At 43.0% G+C, this 23,059-nt stretch overlaps 1 protein-coding gene and 1 pseudogene across 1 annotated transcript; one reads left to right on the top strand and one right to left on the bottom strand.

Annotated features, from left to right (window-relative positions):
• Nucleotides 1-6: 6 nt before the first annotated feature.
• On the top strand, nucleotides 7-1,689 carry CCDC184 (coiled-coil domain containing 184). Its single transcript, XM_010837494.1, has one exon. It carries the CDS (start codon nucleotides 48-50, stop codon nucleotides 453-455), a length of 408 nt encoding a protein of 135 aa, XP_010835796.1. The 5' UTR covers nucleotides 7-47; the 3' UTR covers nucleotides 456-1,689.
• Nucleotides 1,690-14,186: 12,497 nt separating this feature from the next.
• Nucleotides 14,187-16,586, bottom strand: LOC104986855 (annotated as a pseudogene).
• Nucleotides 16,587-23,059: the final 6,473 nt, after the last annotated feature.

Below are 23,059 nucleotides of genomic sequence, written 5' to 3'. Positions count from 1 at the left end.
AGCACCTGAAGGCCCAGCTGCAGGCCCTGTTTGAGGACGTGAGGGCCATGCGGGGGGCCCTGGACGAGCAGGCCTCGCACATCCAGGTGCTCTCGGACGACGTGTGCGCCAACCAGCGAGCCATCGTCTCCATGTGCCAGATTATGACCACCGCGCCCCGCCAGGGTGGCCTGGGCGTGGTCGGCAACAAGGGGAACTTCCCGGGCGCCCGCCGAGATCCGGAGACCCCTTCGCCTGGGATCGGGGACAGCGGTTTGCTGGGTCGCGATCCAGAGGACGAGGAGGACGACGATGAAGAAGAAAAGGAGATGCCCAGCTCCGCCACACCCACTAGTCACTGTGAGCTCCCGGAGAGCCCCTGTGCTGGCCTCCTAGGGGGGGACGGGCCACTTGTGGAGCCCCTCGATCTGCCCGACATTACCCTGCTGCAGCTGGAAGGCGAGGCCTCTCTGTGAGGGGACTCCGAGGGGGCACTACTTTCCCGGGCTGACTTTGGGTTTCCGAGTAAATAAGGGGACTGAACGGCGCGATGCAGCGTGCTTCACTCCGACCGCTGCTCTTGTGGGTCAGGCAGAAGAGACTTCCTTGAGGAAGCATTTATAGGGTGAAGGACTTTGGGAGCATCAAGAATTCTTTCTGCCTCACCAAGCAAGAAGTAGCAAACTGCGGAAAGGTGAGGTTCCGGGAGAGGAAGCGCCCACCTCTGGACTCCCATCCAATCCCCTACCCTGCCCTTTCCCCCGCCCCAGCCAACAGGAGAACCCCTGACTTGTGTAAATAAAATTCTGCTTTTTCTATTCTGAAAAAGGACTTATCTAGGACTATGGCAAATAATCTCTAACGATTTACCTAGAAATTAAGGAATTGGGGGTATTCTGTTCTGGCAACAGAAAATTTACCCTTCTGATGAAATCCAAGCTATTCAGCGTTCTGCAGAAGCCTCTCCCCCTCACAGACCTCTGCGGCTGCTGATTGGTAAAAGAAGCTTGAGGAGGGAACTGCAGCCCTAGGAATCTGGGTGAATGGGGTTCCGAGGGCCCCTGGGCTGGGAGGAGCTGGCTCTGAATGTGCATGAAGACATTATAGCTCAACCTCTAGGATTTTGCATGCAGAGCGGATCCTGCCTTGTCACTGACTTCATCTGGGATTGCTTTATCCACTCACTGGGGCTTAGAGAACAAAGAGCCCAGTTCACAGGCAGAGACTTGAGGTGGGGGGGGATTGCTCAGCAACAGCCCAGATTTAGGGGGCATTTGAGGGACTCTTGGGGGCCGCAGCCGAAAACTCTCTCCTGGCTATACCTGCTTAACTTCAGTTCCTTTTCCTGTCAATACTTCCCTGCCCGCTGACTCTCGGTGTTGCCTCCATAATGTCTTGTGTGCATTATGTGTGTTGACCTGTGTAGTAGTGTGTGAGCCCTGAGGGGCAGGGCTTGTGGCTCTGGTGTTAGGTTCAGGGGGCTTCAGACCTTCTATGAGCCCCAGGCTCTCATGACGCTTTCCCCTCTCCTCTCCTCTTTTCCCCCACAACCAGGGCATGAAGCATGTGGCTGTCCTGGCGTTCCTAACTGATATGCCTCCCTCCCACCTCCTCAAGTGGTGACTTTGTGTGCCCTTCCTCTTCCTCTGTGTATTCCTTCTCAATGCTTTCCTTGGTGTTAACCTTAATAAAGAGGTGTCATCTCCCCTCCTTGCTGACTGGTACTAGGGCAATGGCAGGGTGGGGCTTCTGGACCCACTGCATGGACACAGGCTTAGTGGGAACTACAGGGACCATGCCTTCCCTCCTCTCTTCTTGCCTCTGGTTCCAAGGAGTTGACTGTCCCTACCCTGACTGGGATATGCATTGCCATCTTTACCTGCTGTCACTTCCGTCCTGGACCTTGACCTCAAGCTGGACTGAGGAAGGAGAGGGTACACGTTGAGATTCCCAAACAAGGGTTTTTTAGTAGCCAGAACTCCAGATGTGCAGGAGATTTCAGTGGGGCACCTGGTTCCCAGGAGATGATTTCCAAAGTGGAGTCCTAGAATGGTAGGCATGACACCTGTTTCATGGGAGGGGTAGGGAGGGGGCATTGTTCAGGAGGGATTGCCTGGGATCTCTGGCAGAGTGACACATCACAAAGTGAAGTGAAAGTGAAGTCGCTCAGTCGTGTCCGACTCTTTGCGACCCCGTGGACTGTAGCCCACCGGGCTCCCCGTCCATGGGATTCTCCAGGCAAGAATACTGGAGTAGGTTGCCATTTCCTTCTCCAGGGGATCTTCCCAACCCAGGGATCAAACCCGGGTCTCCCGCATTGCGGGCAGAGGCTTTATCCTCTGAGCCACCAGGGAAGGGTTGACACATCACAAAGGAAACCACAAAAACTGCCTCAGGCCTCTAGTGGAGAATGCTGGTAAGGTGTTCCCCCCGGAGCTTAGCCTGACATCAGCTCTAGTCTGCTCCCTTGGGCACTGGAGCCTTCCTAAGGCTGCTTCAAACAAAATTTGGGAGAATAGTGAGCTGGGGTGCTGTGTGTGTGTGTGTGTGTGTGTGTATGCTTGCACCTACAAATGTGTATATGTATGCATGTAGGTATGTGTATATATGTATGTGTGTTTCTGCGGCTGTGATGCTGAGATGTGGAAATAGCACTGGCAATGAGCCTCAGATCCAATAGTAAATGACTGCTTGAGACTTGGTTCCTTGCTTGAGACTCAGTTTCTGTCTGTGTAAAATGGGGACAAAAATTTTTGAGAAAAATAATGAGACACCTGAGAAATCTTATGCAAATGTTAGTTTTCTTACAGCTCTCGGGATAGGGGGTGATGGTGTTGACTGGCTCCTCTGGGAAAACACATTTAGGGAAGGTTCTAGTTTAATATAATCCTTCCCTACCTAAAAAACTCTTATCATTCAGGGCAGTCAAGGGGATGATGAGATTCCCAAGCTTACATGGACTTTCTTCATAAATGTCCTGTAATTATGGGTCAAAAAGGTCTTAAAGGCAACTTTTGTACACATAGGATGACCAGAGGATGGCTTGAGTTGTTCAGTGGTTAGGGAATATGTGCTGGGACCTTAGAGAGGGCAGCTAAAGTATATTAGCGAGGAAGTGTCCCTGAGGGCTGGAAGATAGTTTTCTGTTACAGTTCCAGCATTCAACACCAAAAACAATGATAGCCATCATATATTGAACACTTACTCTGTGCCAGACATTGTGCCAAATTTTATATCCCAATGACCATATGAAGTAGGCACTATTATTTTTTTCACTTAACAGTTCCAGAAATAGACTCCAAGACTTAGTCAAGGTCATACAGCTAGTACGTTGCATAACCAGGACTTAAACCCAGATCTTCTGACTTAACCCTAGATGGGAACCCACTCCACTAACTGCTCTATTTCATCTTCAGAGAAAGGAATCCTTTATGTCCTCAATCAAGAGTGTTAAGAGTCCTGAAAAGGAAGTAATGTTAGTTTTACTCAGTTTTCATCTTCTCAGTTGGAACAAGTAATTCCCGAGTTGGTTTTGGTTAGTGACCTTTTAGAGTCTAGTGGGCGATAATACAATGGCACAGAGAAGATGGCCTTCTGCACATGCTTCTTTAGAGGAAGAAGCTGATGTTCCCAGATATACCCTGACACAGCCCCACTCTTATGCCTCTTCCCTGTTGCCTGTAGCTCAGATTCTGCAGAGTATGACGTGAATCTCAAGGCACCTTAGCCCTTCAGCACCTGTAGAATGGTCTGGTTGAGCCCTTTAACCCTTGACGCCAATTCAATTCTTCCTATGCCTACTATCCAAAATGTGTCATCAGTCCCCTAGCCCAGGGCCCCCAGAATGTCTCTAGCAATTCCTCTCAAGTCCAAATAGGTAAAAATCTCCCCAGAAAAAGCAGTTCTTCAACTGTCTTCAGTGACCTGTACCAACATCCCAGAGGGACACAGCACAGGTTTCTCTCCCACCTCCTTCCCCACTTCTTCAGACTCCCCACTCTCCTCTGGCATTTCTTCCTTATAATGCATCTGATGAATCAGTTTCACATGAGATTTCTAACCCTGGGACTCATGCATGGGGTCACTGTTGAATTTCAGGGGGCCCCAACCCCTTTAAATTGAATGCAAAACTGTGTATGTATAGTCTCTAGAGAGATCTATTATTTCAATTTAATTCTAAAACGTAAGAATTAAGTAAAAAGGTAAGAATCACCTAACTATTAATAAATGGTAATGAGGCTTTTTAATTTGAAAAAATACCAAAGAAGAAATGACCCTGCCTGAACTGATAACACCTTTGCCTCCTGGGGCCTCTAGAGTATTTCCTATACTGAATTGAAGTCTGCATAAATCTGATTACTCACCACTTTATTCAACGAATTCAAATTATATTGGCATCCATTACAAGGTGCTAAGAATCTTATCTACCATTACATGCAAGTCTTCTAGTACTTGGGAATTTGTCAGGGCAGTGCTGATGTGCGGCAGTGAGGCGATGGTCCCGGTGCCCTTATAGCTTTGTGCTGCACTTCAGGTCTGAGCTCAACGCAAAGCTGCATGTACGTAGTCAGAAGTCTTTGTTTCTGGCCCTCCTATCTTGCGTTAGGAAATTTCTCAGGGGTTAGGTCTGAATCTCAAAATGAAAACATACAACTTCATAGAAATAAATTATAACTTTAGCATGGTGCAACTAAAATCTGTCTTAGAGAAATCATTATTTTTCTAAGATGCAAACTGGCTTGCAACATAAATATACAGTTTTAGGTGGCCTCAATTTCACCAGCGTATGGTCTCAGCTTGATATGTATAACAAAATGGCTCACCTAGAAGTATTCCCAGAACCAAGGGACAGTTCTTTCCCAGATATATTTGAGTCTAATACTTCTTACAAGACAGAAAACTGCTTGCATCTTTGAAAAGGCAGGTTTTTCTAAGCATCTTTCGCCATCTATATGCCTAGGAATAGAAATTCAGCCAAGATACTCTGTTACAATAAGAAATAATATGTAAAAGTACAAAAGGAATATTTTTAAAAGTTGAGGTTTAGTTGATTTACAGTGTAGAAAGAGAATTCTTGAATTTTTCATTCTAGCTACCATCCACTCCGCTGCCAACCCCCTGCCCCTCACCTCTAGATTGTCCCAAGGTGAATTCCCTCAAAGAAACATATTCTGCTTGGAAGCACTGTGCTTTAGAAGGAAGCCTGATCTATAAGTAATGCTGTAATGGTGCCATCTGGTGAGTAATAGGGACATTACAAGGGGACCCTCAAAGTAAATTTACGATTTTCAATTCAGCAAGCACCACCAAATGCTTACTGAAGTCCTGGCTCTGCAAATAGTGGGTGGCGAGGACAGAAGGGGAACTGAATAAATAGGATGTATTTAAAGGATATAAAAGCCAACTGCAATGAACTCCTAAATGGCCTTGGCCTCCCACACACCCATAACCCTTAAGATTGATTTTCCTAAACCAAAGCTCTGAATATTCATTTTCCTAAACCACAGCTGTGAATGTTCATTCTCCTCAGAAATCTGCATCATGTCCCATTCTTTCCTGAATTAAGCGTAAAATACAGTGGGGGTAGTTAAACTCCCCAGTCAGGTTCTGGCATACTTTTAAAGCCAAACATTTCATTTCCTAGGTACCTTTTCTAGACACCATAACATCAGCCACAAACCTGTATCATCCAGTCAGCTAGAAATGATTCCCTAAGGTATCATAGCTCTTTTAATCTCTGGATGAGTTAAACTAGACGTGTCCCTGTGTCCCCCTGGATCTTGATTCCATTTCTTTTACCATTCTTCCCAAATGCAGTCAGGTCCAAATTTCTCCTTCAGAAAAGAGTCTTCTGCAGTCTTGATCACCTGCACCAGCTCTCATGGGATATACTCCAAGGCTGCTTTCCTCTCCTCTCCCTTATGCTACCTGTAATGGGAAATCTCCAGAAAGAGTATACAAAAACTTTTTGATTATGAAATTTGTGCTTTTATTTATAGGAATTGGGTTCATAGCTTTCATAATATTCTTAAAGCCAGAAAGGGTTAATAAACCCTTGAATCAAAACGTGCTTATTCGCCATTCTCTAGAAGTGCCCATATTCCTGACGCTAATTTTTTGCTATTATTCCTACTCCGTCTCATCTCTGCCAGTTGGAATCCTATCTGTTTTTTGAGGCCCTTCTCAAAGGCTACTTCCTCCATGCAGCCTTTCCTAATGTGATCTCTTTCTTTCTTAAACATACAAATCTTATTTTTTACACCTCTTTGAGGGACAGTTATTGTATTTTTCCTCACTTCTCCTATTCTTTATGCTTGTTATTCCCCCTTCCAAGTTATGAATATCTTGAGAGCTGGAACTGCCTTCTAATTTTTATAGTCTCTGAATCTTATTATATTGACTTTAAGGCAGTACTGATTGTGTGGCATGTCATTATTCTAGGCACCATAAAGAAAGAGAAAATACTGCCAATTCAACTATCACCATGCTTTGTTATCACATATTTTAAAGTTTCATTATTTAAAGAGCTTATTTAGAAAATGAACTTTTTAATATCACTAAAGTGTCTAAATGTGTCTTAAATAGACAAATGAAAAATTACAGGATTTTAGAGCTGAGAAAAAGGTCACTATTTCTTAGAGTCTTCAAAAATGTTATTGCTGAAAGAAACCTTAGTGATGACCATATCGCTACTTTATGTATAACTCCTATGTTTGAAGAGACTACTTGTGTTTCTTAGTAATCTGATTAAGTCTGGCCCAAATTTCAATTCCAGAATCTGGGAATTCCACAGCATGCAATACAGTTTCTGCATGTTTTATGGTCTATTGTGCTTCTCCTTCCCTCTGCATCCACACCCCCAAGGTCATGCAAGCTGCCTCCTTATCAATTACAGGACACATAAAACAGCACTTTCACTAGTTTCAACAAGAAATATGATCTTATTAGGCATATAAAAATTTTACTGTAAACTTGAATACACACACACACACACACACACACACACACACACTCACTCACATTCATTCAAGAATAGGGGAGTGATCACAAGGAAAGTTCCCACTGAGGAGTTTATGCCTTTCACAGGCTTCTCCACCCTATCCTTCTCTTGCTCTCTTCCCACTCCTGCCTGTTATAGAATAACAAGCAAATTCTTTTTCTTATAAAATAGTTTCTCTCACACTTAGACCCTTTGGTCAGCGGAATTTACCTTATTTCTATCTCAACTACTTCATAAAAATGTATCGTATCCTTTTAAGAGGGTTTATAGTGAATAAACATTATATCATTGGTTATAACTAAAGTATTAGATGGAATAATATGTGCAAACTTGCACAATCAATGACAGCATTACAACCAGAACCATGTGTGTCTGAAATCAGGGTTTTTTTCCCTTATTAAATGGTTCTGCATCTTAGTCTGCTGTAAGTAGTTACAATATGCTAAGGGAAGATTATGGTGGCTTGAAGTCTACTTTGAGAATAAAAAGGGAAATTCAAAATTCATTTTTGAGTAGGTAAATAATTCTTATAAGGATGATGGAAAAACACATCCAAGAAGGGGACCATGACTGAATCCATCTACCAGCAAGTATTTACCAATTGCCAACTTGTCTCATGGGAAGTGATAGGCACAGGGGCAGACTCCAAGCAGTCAAGGTCCATGTTCTTACCTTGCTCTCAGCCTAAAGATGAGGGTATGATGTGTTCTTGAATTGGAATAGAGTGCTTTTCAGAAAATTTTTTCTATGAGCAATTAAGAGCACTTCAGTTTCAAAATGGGAATGGTGTGTGTGTGTGTGTGTGTGTGTGTATGTTGGGAGTCAATGGGTGGGAGGGGATGACAAGATAAAATGGAGAAAACAGTGAAAAAAATGTTCAAAAATTTTATACTACAGAGGACATCAAATATAACACTGGAAGAAAAGCAGTAGCTGAGGTGGCATCCTATAATTCTCTTGAAAAAGTAAGTAGAAAGGGTTGGACAAAAAAGTACCTATGGCCTCTACACCAGTGGTCAAAGTACAAGTAATATAAAATACAATGAGTTTTTACACAGGAAAATAAAATGTCATGTAGATAAATAAACTTGGTAGGATGGGGCCTACCAAGCTTTCTATGCCTGGACCGTGTCAGTGAAAAAAGGTGCAGTACATTGTTCTGAAGAAACAGAACTGGGTTCTGATGTGCAACTGGAAAGGAATGGCCAGTCAAGTGACACATATCACATATTTGTGGGGAACTTGCTTCTGAGACAGAAGTAGCTTCTTTGCTATGATCTACAGAAAGCCAGCCCTGGCCCTCAGTATTTGTAAAATTCAGAATGGAAAGGAGGGGGAAAATGGGCAGGAAGAGAAGGAAGGAAAGAAAAAAAGAGATCTAAAGGAGTAAGTAGGAGGAATAAAAACAAAAGAAATGATAGAAAGAAAGTCAAAGTAGTACTTTACATCAAGAAAATAGAGTCTTTTATGGGATTTTATGTCTTTGAGAGTGGAAAGAAGAAAGGAATTATTTAGGTGAAGATAAAGGAGAAGAAAATAAGTGATATCATTGGAAGAATGTGCTAGAGCCTGTCCAAACAGATAAACTGGATTAAAGGTTCCAGGAACAAATCATGAAACCAGCATAAAACCAAAATCCAGGACTGAGAGGTATGTTGATTTAGTATAATATCATCTTTCATAAGGGAGATGATGGCAGAGAAGAGTTTGCAACTCAAGGTCTAATTTTGACCCCAAAAGACGAATTTCATCAAGTGGAATGAGAGTGAAGGAAATCTTGAAAGACAGTACTAGGCCATTTTAGTTCTCCCTAGTAGCCAAGGAGGTAAGGTGAGATGTGTGTCCAGGATTACGGGAAGCTTAACTTCAAATAGTTAAATGATACAATATTCATAACCTGAGATTTTATGGGAGACAAGGCTAAAGGAACATGTGATTCTCTTAAGAATAAAACTCAGTCAATGCAAATATTTTGGAGTCTAATGAAGAGGAGTTGATGCAAGGATTACAGAGATGCCTCCAGGGAACTCAGATTTAGAGATGCCCGGCACAGAGGAGGCATAACTAAGAAAGTAGTCCACATATGCAAATACTTTCAAAAGCACAAACCATAAGGCAAAAACTGAGGAATTTGATTACAAAACAAAGACTTATGTTCTATAAAGGGCACTATGGACAAGGACAATTCGCAGATGGTAAAATGAAGAAAAAATGTGTTCTGATTAAAACCAACAAAGATGTAATATCATCCTAGAACATATATGGAACTCCTGCAAAGGAACAGGGAAAAGACAGTAACCCGATAGGAAAAAAAGTTTCAAATAATATCAACAGGCAATTTAAGAACAGAAAACACTAACATGGATATGGAAATTTGATCAAAATCATTAGTAATCAAATACAAAGTAAACCAACAATGAGGTATCAGTTCACATCTATCAAAAGAGCAAAAATCAGAAATCCATATAATTACTAATGTCAGGAATGTAGAAATATAGAAACTTGCACTGCTGCAAGACTGATGGCATCACTTCTGGAAAGCAATCTGGTATAACTCGGATACATTAAATACATTGATATGGCCCAGAAATTCCTCTCCTAAGAAATATAAAACAGATTCCTTACAGGTCCAGTAGGGGACTAATAGGAAAATGTTCTTACCAGGTTATTTGTAGTGGAGTGGAGTTGTGGGCAACGTGGGTGTTCATCAGTGGAGGCATGGATAGATACAATATTGTGAGTGAATACTGCACATCATGGAATAGCAGGCATCAAACTGCAGCAACAGAGTAAATGCTAGCATCTGGTAGCGTGGAGGGAGATGAAAAACGGTGCTCAGTGAAAAAGTAAGGGACAGAATGAGGCATAAAACAGTAGCTTTGGAGTACATTTAAGAATAGTGAAGTGAAGTCACTCAGTCATGCCTGACTTTTTGTGACCCCATGGATTATGGCCTATCAGGCTCTTCCGTCCATGGGATTTTCCAGGCAAGAATGCTGGAGTGGATTGCCATTTCCTTCTCCAGGGGATCTTCCCACCCCAGGAATCGAACTCAGGTCTCCCACATTGCAGGCAAATGCTTTACCGTCTGAGCCACCAGGGAAGCCCAGGGGTAGTTGACTACATTTAAGAATACATGCCTACAAAATATTTTCCGAGGGTATATTTAAACACAATTCTAAACACTAGATACGTCTTCCTCAGTGCTTCAGCTGGTAAAGAACCTGTCTGCCAATGCAGGAGACACATGAGACTCCAGTTTTATCCGTGAGTGGGGAAGATCCCCTGAAGAAGGGAATGGCTATCATTGGCTTAATCCAATAGAAAATCAGAGGTAAGGGAATCTGTTGATGTGGTCCATACAGCTTAGCCTCAAAGCCCAGAGCTGGGTGAAGAGGGTAAGAAATTAAACTGAAGAGAGAAATAGCTATCTAGGTCTTTAGACTGGAAAATAAAAATAAACACATGTAATCAGATTTGAAATCCCCAAATGAGATTTTTAAGGGTGTTCTGGGAGGCTCTAGGTACGTTTAGTTTCCGTGTCCTGGGTAAGCCATATATATTAAACTGATTAAGTCACTAATTATGGTGCCTTAGGATTTTCCTTGAAGGTCCAGGGCTTTGGACACTGACACTCCACTTCTACCAGAACAGCTTTGCTTTTATTTGGTTAATATAGCAGGAGTCTGCTTAAGATTTCACTGAGGAAACAGAATTATAGCACCACCTATAGTCTGGCAATGTGCTATGAACTAAAAAATGAATCTCAGAATAGCGGGGAAGACAGAAAAGTGAATTACAGTACAGTGTCAGGAAAAAAACCATGAAGGGACAGTAAAGAAAGTCCAGTGAACTCCGAAGGGTCAAGGGAACAAGGAAGGTTTCCTGGAGTCTGTAACTGAAAAGGGAGGTAAGGAAGCTCAGAGAATACTGCCGTTGCCCAAAGGAGGGAAGAGGAACGCAACAGTTACGCAACTCTGAAACGGGCGAAGTCTCCTGGAACGAACGAGGTTACAGATCCGCGGACTAGGATGGGCGCTAAAGTTGATTTCACGTGATAGGCAAAGACCTACTTAAGCCAGCCTCTAGCTTTGCTCCGCCCCCATCCCATCTCATCCTTCGTCAAAGGGGCGTGGCATTTAAACAAATGCACTCAGCTGGGAGGGTATCCCAACCCTGAAGCCCGCGTCACCAGCGCGGGCGGGCGGCTGCGGAGTCTCCCAGAAAAGCTGGTATCTCCCAGAGTGGTCTGGTTCGGGCTCCCCAGCCCCGGAGGGGCGGCTAAGAAGAAGGCGCTCACTGGTTGCTATAGCGGCGATCTAAGAGGCTGGGGAAAGTTGATTGGCCGCAGGTTCGTAGCGCGGACCACGCCCACCCCTTCCGGCGGCTGCAATCAGGTCAGGGCTCCAAGGCCTGCTGGGTAGTTTAGTGGTGCAGCGCCAAAGCGGGCTGGGAAACATGGCGCCGGCTTTAGATAAGAGGAACCTAGGGCCGGGCTACAGCTGAGGGCGGGCTGAGCCGGGACTCTAGGTAGAATTCCTGGCGTTCCCTCCCACAGTTTCGGTCCCTGGGCTGGGGTGTGGTAACCCTAGAGCGTGGTCGTGCGGTCCGGCGACTAGTGGCTTCGCATTGGGAGATGAGTAGGGATGCGCATTTCGGGATGGCTTTTAGTTAATGCATTTACAGGAGTTTTCGCGGACCCTGTGGGCTCTTCTTATGCCACTGGGGACCAGGGCAGAGACTGTGGCGGGGGAAACGCGGCCAGGGCGGCGGCTTCTCTTCCGCAAAAGGTCAGCCCCCCACCATGCCTAGGTTCCCGTTTGAGGCCGGTGCTCTTCGGAGCTCCGGACCGTGAACCAGAAAGTGCGTTGGCTAGAGAAGACAGTTCTGGGTCACGCAGCCTGATTTTTCAGCATTCCTGGCCATACTGGCCTGTTGTCATCCACGTTGAACACACCATTTCAATGACGAATCAGGCAGTTCCTTTTGCCTGGAATTCTAAATCCGTGCCAATGCCACACCCATTTTCAGTCTTTTAATTCACTTTGTTGTTCAGTCGCCAAATCGTGAGGACTCTGCTACGCCATGGACTGTAGAACGCCAAGCTCCTCTCTCCTCCAGTATCTCCTGGAGTTTGCTCAAATTCATGTCCGTTGAGTTCGTGATGGTATAACCGTCTCATTCTCTGCTGCCCTCTTCTTTTGCCTTTAGTGTTTCCCAGCGTCAGGGTCTTTTCCTGTGAGTCTGCTCTCGGCAACAGGTGGCCCACAGTTTCAGCAACAGTCCTTCCAATGAATATTCAGGGTTGATCTTAATTCACTACTTATTTTTTGAGGCATAATTCTAGTATCACTTCCTCAATATAAAGACTGCCCCATTCTTGGGGATAGTTATTTGATTACCTTTTAAGGAGTGCATGCTCTGGAAGTGCTGCCCAGTTAGAAAAAGCTAAGCCTTTTGAAATGCTCAGTAAATTTGAGCAAATTAACTTTTATGGTCCTCAGTTTTGCTTCTCAAAATGGAGGTAATACTATTAAAGGGTTTTGTGAAGTTTAAATCTGTTAAAACCTAAGTGCTTAATAGTGAGTGCTGTCTGTCATTCCGAAGTACTCTGGCTAAGGGCAATTGCCACTCACAGGCCTAAGATCCCCCTACTGCAGCTCATACAAACTCACCAGCCACTTGTTTGACCAGCATTGAATTAGTCTCCCTACTGCAGTAGGTTTAAAGAAAGTCTTTCTTGCCTGCTTCACTTTGCCTAGGTGTAGTTTTTCTTTGGTAATGTAAATGTTTAGGTTCTGTGTTTATTGTTTCTTCTTGGTGACAGTGGTGTCTCCTTGCTGACTGAGTAGTGCGTCTCACATGTTCTCTGTTATCTAGATAATCACCAATTGGACTCAAAGGAATAGAGCTTTGTGGGGTGAAGGGTAGTTAGTATGTGATGTCAGGATGTGAAAAGGGTTGTATTACTATATCTATTCGAGAGCATCCCAAGTGAGGTGCTTTCATCTCAAGGAAGTAGCATCAGAAAACACAGCACAGGCCTATGCCCCTTTCTTTGCTATCTGTTATGAAAGGAGCATGAGAAGGATGCAGTTTGCAAAGAAAGAGAACAGCTGAGAATATTATGCCCTCTCAAGGGACACTGGGTTTCATGAAGAAGAGAAGCTAAGCCAAGAGAGGAAGGGTTGCAAGTTAAGAAAGTCATCGGCAGTGGTGGAGGTAGTGTGGAGATTTCATGTATAGGGAATGAAGTGGACCCATTTACCATAAGGAAGAAGGTGGAATAGCACTGAATTGGAATGAAATGAAAGATGGTTGAGAAAAATAGGCAGTAGGGAAAGGGGAGTTGTTTAGGAGTATGGGTAAAAGGGAAGGAAACCGGCAGTCTGAGAAGCTTGGTAGAGGTACTCACTATTGAGTTGGCCAAAATGTTCATTCAGGTCTTTCCATAATGTAAAAACTTGAACAAACTTTTTGGCCAAACCGATACTTGAATCTGAAGAGAAATATTAAATAGTCATGTACTTAAGAAAACTAAAGGACTGAGGAAGAAGAGATTTGACACCTGGCCTCTCCTACTTGCCCTTCCCTAACACACAGAAGCGTAAACATAACAACAAACGCAGCTGCATATTCCCTCTCCTGGGCTAGTGGAGGCAAACAAGGTAAAGTTCAGGCTGATGATGCCTCGTTTTTCTTTTTCTTTTCTCTAACTTCTTTGGTGTCAACTGCTCCCTAATAACCTTTTTCTTTTTCTTCCTCTACTGTTTCTCATATAGAAGCAGACTGGATGAGGGCAGATTCAGGAAGTGAGAATGAAGTGTGAGAAAGAAAAACAGATTAAGTTGAAAGAAAATGTTTACTCCTAAATGCCTAGGCAGAACTGAGGCTGGGAAGAGCATATAAAAGTGCTATGCAAAGAAAATGAAATAGAATTAAGTGTGGTTATGTGTTATAGATCCTGTTGTGAGAACTTAGAAGAAAATTACTCAGAAAGGTCTCCAAGTCTCCTGAAAAAGGTCCAAGAGAACACAGTGCTTAAAGGTACATCAGATAGATGAGCATTAGACATTAATAGGAACTTCCAGGCCTGATGCTGGTGCCAAGGAACCTATGAATGCTCTTTCCTGGAGCCTCTCAGCACAGGAAAGTTATCCAACTCTCAGGACTGGAGGAGGAAGCTGCCCCTCCAGGCATCTTCCCACTAGACAGACTCTGCCTGGGAAAGGCTGCTTCTCCTAAGGGCCCTCGCCATGGCCCCCTTCATTTCTTTGTTTCGGAAACTGTAGATGACGGGGTTGCACATGGGGGTGATGATGGTGTAGAGGAGGGAGAAAGGCTTGTCTTTGTCAGGACCGTGTGTGCTGCGGGGGTTCATGTAAGAGAACATGGCTGAGGTGTAGAAAAAGATGACCACGGTCAGATGGGAGGCACAAGTAGAGAAGGTCTTGCCTCGACCAGAGGAGGAGTTCCTGCCCAGGATGGAGGCCAGGATGTGGGCATAGGAGATGACGATGAGCACCATGGGGCTGAGCAGCACCACAATGGCATCGGCAAAGATGACTCTCAGACTAAACTGGGGGTCTCCACAGGAGAGCCTCACAGAAGAAGTTTTCTATATGGTGGTCTCTGCAGAAGGGATTCCGGAATGACATATACTCAAGCAAGATGCCATTGATAAGCCCAAAGGACCAGGCAATACTCACCAGGCTCACGCAGACCTGCTGGCTTATGATCTAGGCATAGGCCAGTGGGTGGCAGATGGCAACATAACGGTCATAGGCCATGAAAGCCAAGAGGATGCACTCAGCCACACCCACACAGAAGACCAAGTACATCTGGGTCATGCAAGAGACAAAGGAGACAACATGGTTCTTCACTGTCAGGTGGACCAGCATCTGTGGGATGGTGGTGGTGATGAAGCAGACATCCAGGAAGGACAGGTGGCCAAGGAAGAAGTACATGGGGCTGTTGAGCCTGGGGTCTGTCCAGGTGATGAAGATGATGAGGCCATTCATGGTCATGGCAAGGCTGTAGAGGGCTAGGAAGAGGGCAAAGAGCAATGCCCGAGTGGAAGAGGTGCTCTGCTCAAAGCCCACGAGGATAAACTCTGTCACGGTGCTGCCATTCCTTAGGTCCGCTGGCGTGGATCCACTTGAGGACAAAGGACAGGAAAAGTACAAGAGAGACAGCTGTAGACTAATGCAGGGTACTCACTTGATTACAGAAACCCACCTAATATTAGTGGATGTAATATAAAAGATAAATGAGTGGTGGTAAATGTTTTGTAACTTAAGTAAACATTATGTAATTGGCAATGGTATAGGGCAGTGAAAATGCCAGGGTCACCATAGGTGCCTCCATGGAATCATAATATCAAAAATTAAGGCAGGGTGGTTATACTTTATTTTAATTTACTCAGGCTCAAGTCAAGTATCTGTTTCCGGTCTGGGACCGGGAAGGGTTAGTCTTTAATCAAATTGAGAAAAAACAAGATAGTTTTCTAGAACCCATGCCAAACAGAGGAGTGGAGTACTTCAGAGGAGGGGGTGGTAGCTGTTAGTTCATAGATCATATTGAAGGTGCACTTGAGAGACATTTGAAGATGTATTTTTCTAGGAAAGGAAAAAGCTCAAGTATACTATCTATTTAAAACAATGAATGGGTTGAATTTTTAGAGAAAAATATGCCAACTCTCAGGATTATCCCTTAGATGAGAATGATTAGCATAACTTGAAACATCACACTCAGCTCTTCCCAATCATCCTTCTTTCCAGTCTCAGGTTCCTGGTGGTTGCTGCTGCTGCATTAACCACCCATCGGACATGACTGAGCGACTTCACTTTCACTTTTCAGTTTCATGCATTGGAGAAGGCAATGGCAACCCACTCCAGTGTTCTTGCCTGGAGAATCCCAGGGACGTGGGAGCCTGGTGGGCTGCCGTCCCCGGGGTCTCACAGAGTTGGACACGACTGAAGCGACTTAGCAGCAGCAGCAGCCAGGCATGCTGGAGATGGGCCTGGTGGTGAGCTCTGGCATGCTTCCTAATAGGAGACAGTTTTCCTGCTGGGGTGGGAATTTAGGGCAAAACATAACTGGGTAAAAGGATCCAACTATCCCTCTGAGAACAGGGAAGTTCTGAGCAGGGCACAAATTCAATCATTTTGGATAGATGTTCAGATAACTTCAAGCTGTCCTTTTACTAATAGAGAGTAAATCTTGTTCTTTTCTCTATCATCAGAGAACAAGCATCCAGAATTCTCATGCTCTATTCTCACTGTGATTTTTAGGAAGTCATTATGTTCATATTAAATATCTCCTACTTTTCATCCTGTTTTGGAATTAGGATATATAGGACAGATCTTTCACTTTCAGATTTTGATAGTGTGTTTGTTCTCAACATTCAGTTCTGCCTGTCACTCTTCTTCATTTTCTCTTCTTCCATTCCCTTTTATACACACTCTCAATTTCTCCCCTCTTTTTGTCTTTCCCATGGTTTTCCACTTACTTCCATTTCTCACTCTCCTTTCTCTCCCTTTCTTATCTCTGGTGGTGGGTGTCTGTCATTGAGCTACCTCCAGTTGAACTTCTCTCTGCTGTCCATGTCTTTAAATCTTTCAGGTACCTAACTTAATTTTAAAACATACCTATGCCATTACTGCCACTTCTTTCTTGGAATCCCTGTAGGTGTTTCCTGACAGGTCCAGGCAGTGTTTGGGTAATAGGCCATTCCCATCATAGCTGCTTTGAATGATCCCCTAGAAAGTCCTCTCTTGGGGGCCCAGAGTGAGTAGGGAGGGGCATAAAGAACTGTTGAATCCAAGAAGTGGCTTTGACTCATGGGCGCAGTGGACTTGTTGAAACTGAGGTCAGAGTCGGCAAGTGAAGTAAGTGGGCTACATTTCAGACAAGAAGAAACTGAAATTCAACCTATGGAGTCATTATGATTTGCAGGAGTACAAATATTTATTTGTGGCTTGTTCCTTAGAATATTCTGTGATACCTGGTGTCTTGTTAACTACAAGAGTTAGTCAGGACTTAACCAGTCAAACATTTGTATAAGTAAATGCAAGAATAATATCTTGAAAATCACATCCTACCTCATTCTGTTGCTTGGCTGGTAATGATATTTGTCATTTAATTACTGTGACAAATAACAGAGAAACTCATGGTGTTTGAAGAACTTGTCCAGAGAGGATGGTCTGACCTGGTGGGCCACTCTGGAAGAGAAGTTTTGTATGATGGCCTTGTTAGTTCTCTGTCATCTATACCATGGGTGATAAATGTTTATTTAAATAATATCCCTAAGTTATGCAGGCTTCCCAGGTGGTGCTAGTAGTAAAGAACCCACCTGCCAATGCAGGAGACAAAAGAGATGCAGGTTCGATCCCTGGGTTGGGAAGATCCCATGGAGGAGGGTATGGCAACTCACTCCAGTATTCTTCCCTGGTGAATCCCATGGACAGAGGAGCCTGGAAGGCTACAGTCCATAGGGTTGCAAAGAGTTAGACATGACTGAAGTGACTTAGCATGCAGGCACTAAGTTATGTGTGTACTGCACTTTATCGAATAGGTGAGAAACTACATTTCATGTATTCCACTTACTAGTAAGCTTATATTGTTCTCACTTTTTAATAGTGTTTATTTTTACTTTCTTAAGATTTTTAATTTTGCCTATGATAAATAACTGAATTCTAACACCTTGATTTGAAATCACATTTTCTTATAACTATTAATAATTGAAGAAATACCAGCAGGAAAATAAAGCTAAATTCTCCTTTAGCTTCAAATAAGCTCATATTATTCTATAACATAAAAGATGTCCTTGCAAATATTATTTTGGGCAAAGAATTTTCTAAGACTGGATATCAGAAATTGTTGCTATGTGCTATAAAGCTAATCTTGAACCTCTAAAATGTAATTTTGATTGGTAGGTCTTAATTATGGCCATGGTAATATATAGATCAGTATCTCTTTGTTTTCTAAAACATACACATACTTGTGAGATTTCCATGTTAAACCAGAAGAGGATCATAGGAGTTTCTTTTGCCAAGTGTGTAGAGATTAAATAACCACTCATAATTCCTTGGGTTTCTTATGTAAAGACTGGAGGTCTGTTCAGTTCAGTTCAGTCGCTCAGTCGTGTCCGACTCTTTGCGACCTCATGAATTGCAGCATGCCAGGCCTCCCAGTCCACCACCAACTCCCGGAGTTCACTCAAACTCACTTTCATCGAGTCGATGATGCCATCCAGCCACCTCATCCTCTGTCGTCCCCTTCTCCTCCTGTCCCCAATCCCTCCCAGCATCAGAGTCTTTTCCAATGAGTCAGCTCTTTGCATGAGGTGGCCAAAGTACTGGAGTTTCAGCCCTAGCATCATTTCTTCCAAAGAACTGACCAGGACTGATCTCCTTCAGAATGGACTGGTTGGGTCTCCTTGCAGCCCAAGGGAGGTCTGTAATCTCATTTAAATGAACACTAGTTTATAAAATAGTTTACACCCACCATCACATTTAAACCTCAAGTTTATTATTGTAATTTAATGATGTGATTTAATCTCATTGAAGAACCTGCATCAGAGGAGCAGCCACATGAGGGTAGAAATGGGATTGTCTTAATACACCACTATCCCTGGTTAAACAAAGACTTAATGGGGCAGGAGAACACACTGTTAGGCATGGTTAGGTGTGTGTGAGGAATAACAGCTTCCATATTCCTGATGTTTCCTTCCACATGAATGAAACTATTGTAGCCACATACACCTGACCCTTCACTCTTCCTTCATTCACACCATCTCATGGAGGGGAGATTGAGTGGTTACCTGATTTTAGAAGGAAAGCTGAGCACATGTGTCTGTCTCTTTCCTCTAGACTTCCCCTTTGGAGTAAGTAACCTTCTTAAGGGCAGGTTCTACCTCTGTTTGGTGAGGCAGTGTTGTAGCTGCCAGCAACAAGGAAATAAGTCTGTCTAACTCTGTGTTTCTGCATCAGTAAGTCCAATTGCTCAAATTTCTGTATTGGTATTAATAAAGTTGATATTTTACCCCCCATATTCAGGTGCTACCTTCTTTCTCAATTGATTAAGAAGTAAAGGAAGCAGTAGTGTTATTTATTGGACCTCATCAAAGTCCCAGTTATTAGTAATATTATCACATACATGGAAATATAAACAAAGAAGTATGATAGAGCTGTGGTTATAACACAAAGGAAGTGAGCCACAGTGGTGTTTGACAAATCCTGAGAGAGTGAGGAATTCTGCTGATAAACATATGTTGAATTCTCAAAGAACAGTGCTAGTGAATTGAGAGATGTCTACATTCCATGACCACAGGAGCACAGTGAACAAAGTGTGCTACTGTAGACTAGAATGGTGGGAAAATGTCTCATTATAAAGTAAGACTCTGATTCCTGTCATTTTTACAGAGGGGCCAGGACACTTTTGAATAATTCAACAATTAAGCCAGTATGTTTCTGTTGCCTTCCTATCATTTTATAACTACAGGAAAGAAAGTATAATAGAGCATTGTATTGCTTATTTATTCTGTAGAGTATGTTTGTTTTAGGGATGAGGTTGGTTCACTCATGTTGTAAAGGAATTCACCAGCCTTGTTTAAAATCATGTTAAGTTCTTCTCTTAGAAAGCTTCAGCCTCTGTTTTTTGCAGGGTTGCTTTAAATAAAATGTCTCTCTAGTAATTTCAGCCCTTACTCAGCTTGAAGCCTGGTCCCTCTTCTGTATACTATAGTTCTTTGCTTTTTGGATTACTCATTTTATGACCTTAAAGCAGAAAAATGTCTTCTGGGTGAAAACTGTTAAGGTAAATATGTTCATACTTGGGTTCATGGACCCAGGGGAATCAATAGATGTTTCAGAATGTCCATTCATCTCTGAAATGTTATAGGAAATACTGTGTGTGTCAGAGCTATTTCCTTGGAAAGTCCACAGTTTAATCAAAAGCAGCTGGAACTCACAAAGGGTGAAAACTTGTGATTTAGAGATTTCATGTCACTAAAGTCCTGTAGACTTGTCTTCTTTAAACTGAATATGAACATACTCTTTTATCTTGCAGAATTGTTTGTTTCCTCAAAAATGTCTCCTATGGAGAGTGGGTGAGTGATGGTTGAGCACCCAATTCCACTGCGAGTGACCTTTTGAGATTATAGCTACCCCCAAGATATCTCAAAGAAGTCCAGGCAGTTCATATTATCTGGGGTTTTGGCTCCCAACTCTGTTGAGGAATGCTAGGTCTCATGTTTGAGGTGGACTACTTGGTAAGTTTTTTTTTCTTGGGCTACTCAGTAACTTAAAGCCTACAAAACCCTCAATGCCTAAAGTAGCCAAGAAGCCTCCTTGTTGATTTTCTCCAGATCTGTACTCCAATATTTCCATCACAATTAGAAGGAGAATAAACTGACCCAAGAACACAGAGAACTGAGTTGGGATGGGAAGGAGAGTGCAATAAGTAGCTAAATAGCAATATTAATGACGTAGGTTTGAAAGATGACATTCTGAATCACCAGGGAGGCAGTGCCTCTGGCCATATGAGTAACCAGAACTTACCCTGAAGGAATACTAACATTTTTTATTGTGAGTGGAATTGGCAGGAGGTGGTGAAGGAATTAAAAAAAAAACAAACCCGACACTAAAATAGAGCTTCAAGGCACTTAAGGAGGTCCATCCTGGGGAATACTGCTATGGTGAAGTGAACTGAAGTGAAAGTGGCTCAGTCGTGTCTGGCTCTTTGCAACCCCATGGACTATACAGTCCGTGGAATTCTCTAGGCCAAAATACTGGAGTGGGTAGCCTTTCCCTTCTCCAGGGGATCTTCCCAACCCAGGAATTGAACTGGGGTCTCCTGCATTGCAGGTGGATTCTTCACCAACTGAGCTATCAGGGAAGCCTGTTGCTATGGTGGGCAGTGGCTTTCAATTTCTTTTAAGGTCAGGAGAACCATAAGTGGTAGCTAGAGGAACTTCCTGTCTCACATGGGCATTTAAGCAGTTGTTCTGCAGAGTTTTGAGAATTTTTCAGTGGAAGTCTGGTTTAGATTTGGTCTAGTGAAAGATAAAGAACAGCGAGAAGTCTGCACAGTTATCAGTGCCCCAGGAGCATCCATGGCTCTTTGTCTTAATCTCCTCCATAGTTAACAATATTAACTGAACCCCATAGTTCAGAAACCATGAAGTCACTTTCCATCCCCTCTTTCTAACCTCCATATGATATTGCCATTTTCATGCCGTGTGCTCAGTCATGTCTGAGTCATTGTGAGTCTTCTATCCATGGTATTTTCCAGGCAAGAATACTGGAGTGGTTTGCCATTTCCTCCTCCAAGGGATCTTCCCTGGCCCAGGGATTTAACCTGCATCTCCTGTGTCTCCTTCACTTGTAGGTGGATTCTTTACCTGCTGAGCAATTAAATACTGTTATCTTCCCCTGCTCCCCTACAGAACACTCTACACCCCAACTTACAACTTTTGTTTCCCAAATATACTGTCGTTTCCTAAGCCTCTAAGACTCTACTAGTGCTCTTTTTGGAATTCAGTCTTCATATATATTTCTCCATTTGACAAACTGCTCCAACAAGATCAGTCTCAACTCTTGCAGCCATAGTGAAGTCTCCAGTAACTCTTCCCACATCAGCCTATTTGAAATTGCATTTGTTCCTGAACTCCGTAACACCAGAGATTTTACATCCTTGTTTCCTGGGACACTGCCTAACACATAGCAGTTGTTTAATATATGTATGTTGAAGGAATAATAGAATAAATGACCATCTGAGTTCCAACTTTCTACATTATTTAATGCTGTTCATGAAAAAAACTTAAAAAATCAACTCCTACAAACCTGTTTTCTCATCTGTAAAATGAAGAAAACTGTATTTGTGTAGTTGTGAAGATTGGGAGAAAATTTTTCAATCAAAAATACATAATTTATATAAAAATATATACATAAACCACATAGAATATCTGCAATATGAAAGTGCTCAATGAATTTTAATTTACTGTTTCCTTTTGCAGGTCACTGCATAAATGAAAAATATTAATTAGGACATTTATATTTTTAAGTGTCTGTAATCCTCATGTTGGATCATCAAAAAAGTGAGACAGTTCCAGAAAAATATCTACTTCTGCTTTATTGACTATGCCAAAGACTGACTGTGTGGATCACAACAAACTGTGTAAAATTCTTAAAGAAATGGAAATACCAGACCACCTGACCTGCCCTCTGAGACCTCTGTATGCAGGTCAAGAAGCAACAGTTAGAACTGGACATGGAACAACAGACTTTCCAAATTGGTAAAGGAGTACATCAAGGCTGTATATTGTCACCCTGCTTATTTAACTTAAATGCAGAGCACATCATGAGAAATGCTGGACTGGATGAAGCACCAGCTGGAATCAAGATTGCCGGGAGAAATATCAATGACCTTAGATAGGCAGATGATACCACAGTTATGCCAGAAAGTGAAGAACTAAAGAGCATCTTGATGAAAGTGAAAGAGGAGAGTGAGAAAGTTGGCTTAAAACTCAACATTCAGAAAACTTAAGATCCTGGCATCTGGTCCCATCACGTCATGGCAAATAGATGGGGAAACAATGGAAACAGTGACAGACTATTTTTTTGGGCTCCAAAATCACTGCAGATGGTGACTGCAGCCATGAAATTAAAAGACGCTTGCTCCTTGGAAGAAAAGTTATGACCAACCTAAACAGCATATTAAAAAGCAGAGACATTACTCTGTCAACAAAGGTCCATCTAGTCAAAGCTATGGTTTTTCCAGTAGTCATGTATGGATGTGGGAGTTGAACTATAAAGAAAGCTGAGTGGCAAAGAATTGATGCTTTTGAACTGTGGTGTTGGAGAAGACTCTTGAGAGTCCCTTGGACTGCAAGGAGATCCAACCAGTCCATCCGAAAGGAAATCAGTCCTGAATATTCATTGTAAGGACTGATGCTGAGCTGAAACTCCAATACTTTGGTCACCTGATGTGAAGAACTGACTCATTTGAAAAGACCCTGATGCTGGGAAAGATTGAAGGTGGGAGGAGAAGGGGATGACAGAGGATGAGATGGTTGGA

Source organism: Bison bison, unplaced genomic scaffold, assembly GCF_000754665.1.
Source record: "Bison bison bison isolate TAMUID 2011002044 unplaced genomic scaffold, Bison_UMD1.0 scf7180017864077, whole genome shotgun sequence".
NCBI classification, from domain to species: domain Eukaryota; kingdom Metazoa; phylum Chordata; class Mammalia; order Artiodactyla; family Bovidae; genus Bison; species Bison bison.
The sequence above is the reverse complement of the archived record's forward strand: the minus strand, read 5'-3'. Positions and strand labels throughout refer to the sequence as shown.

Bases quoted from the DNA above. Each gene is read 5' to 3' on its own strand.
- CCDC184 (XM_010837494.1), top strand. From the start codon at position 48: ATGCGGGGGGCCCTGGACGAGCAGGCCTCGCACATCCAGGTGCTCTCG.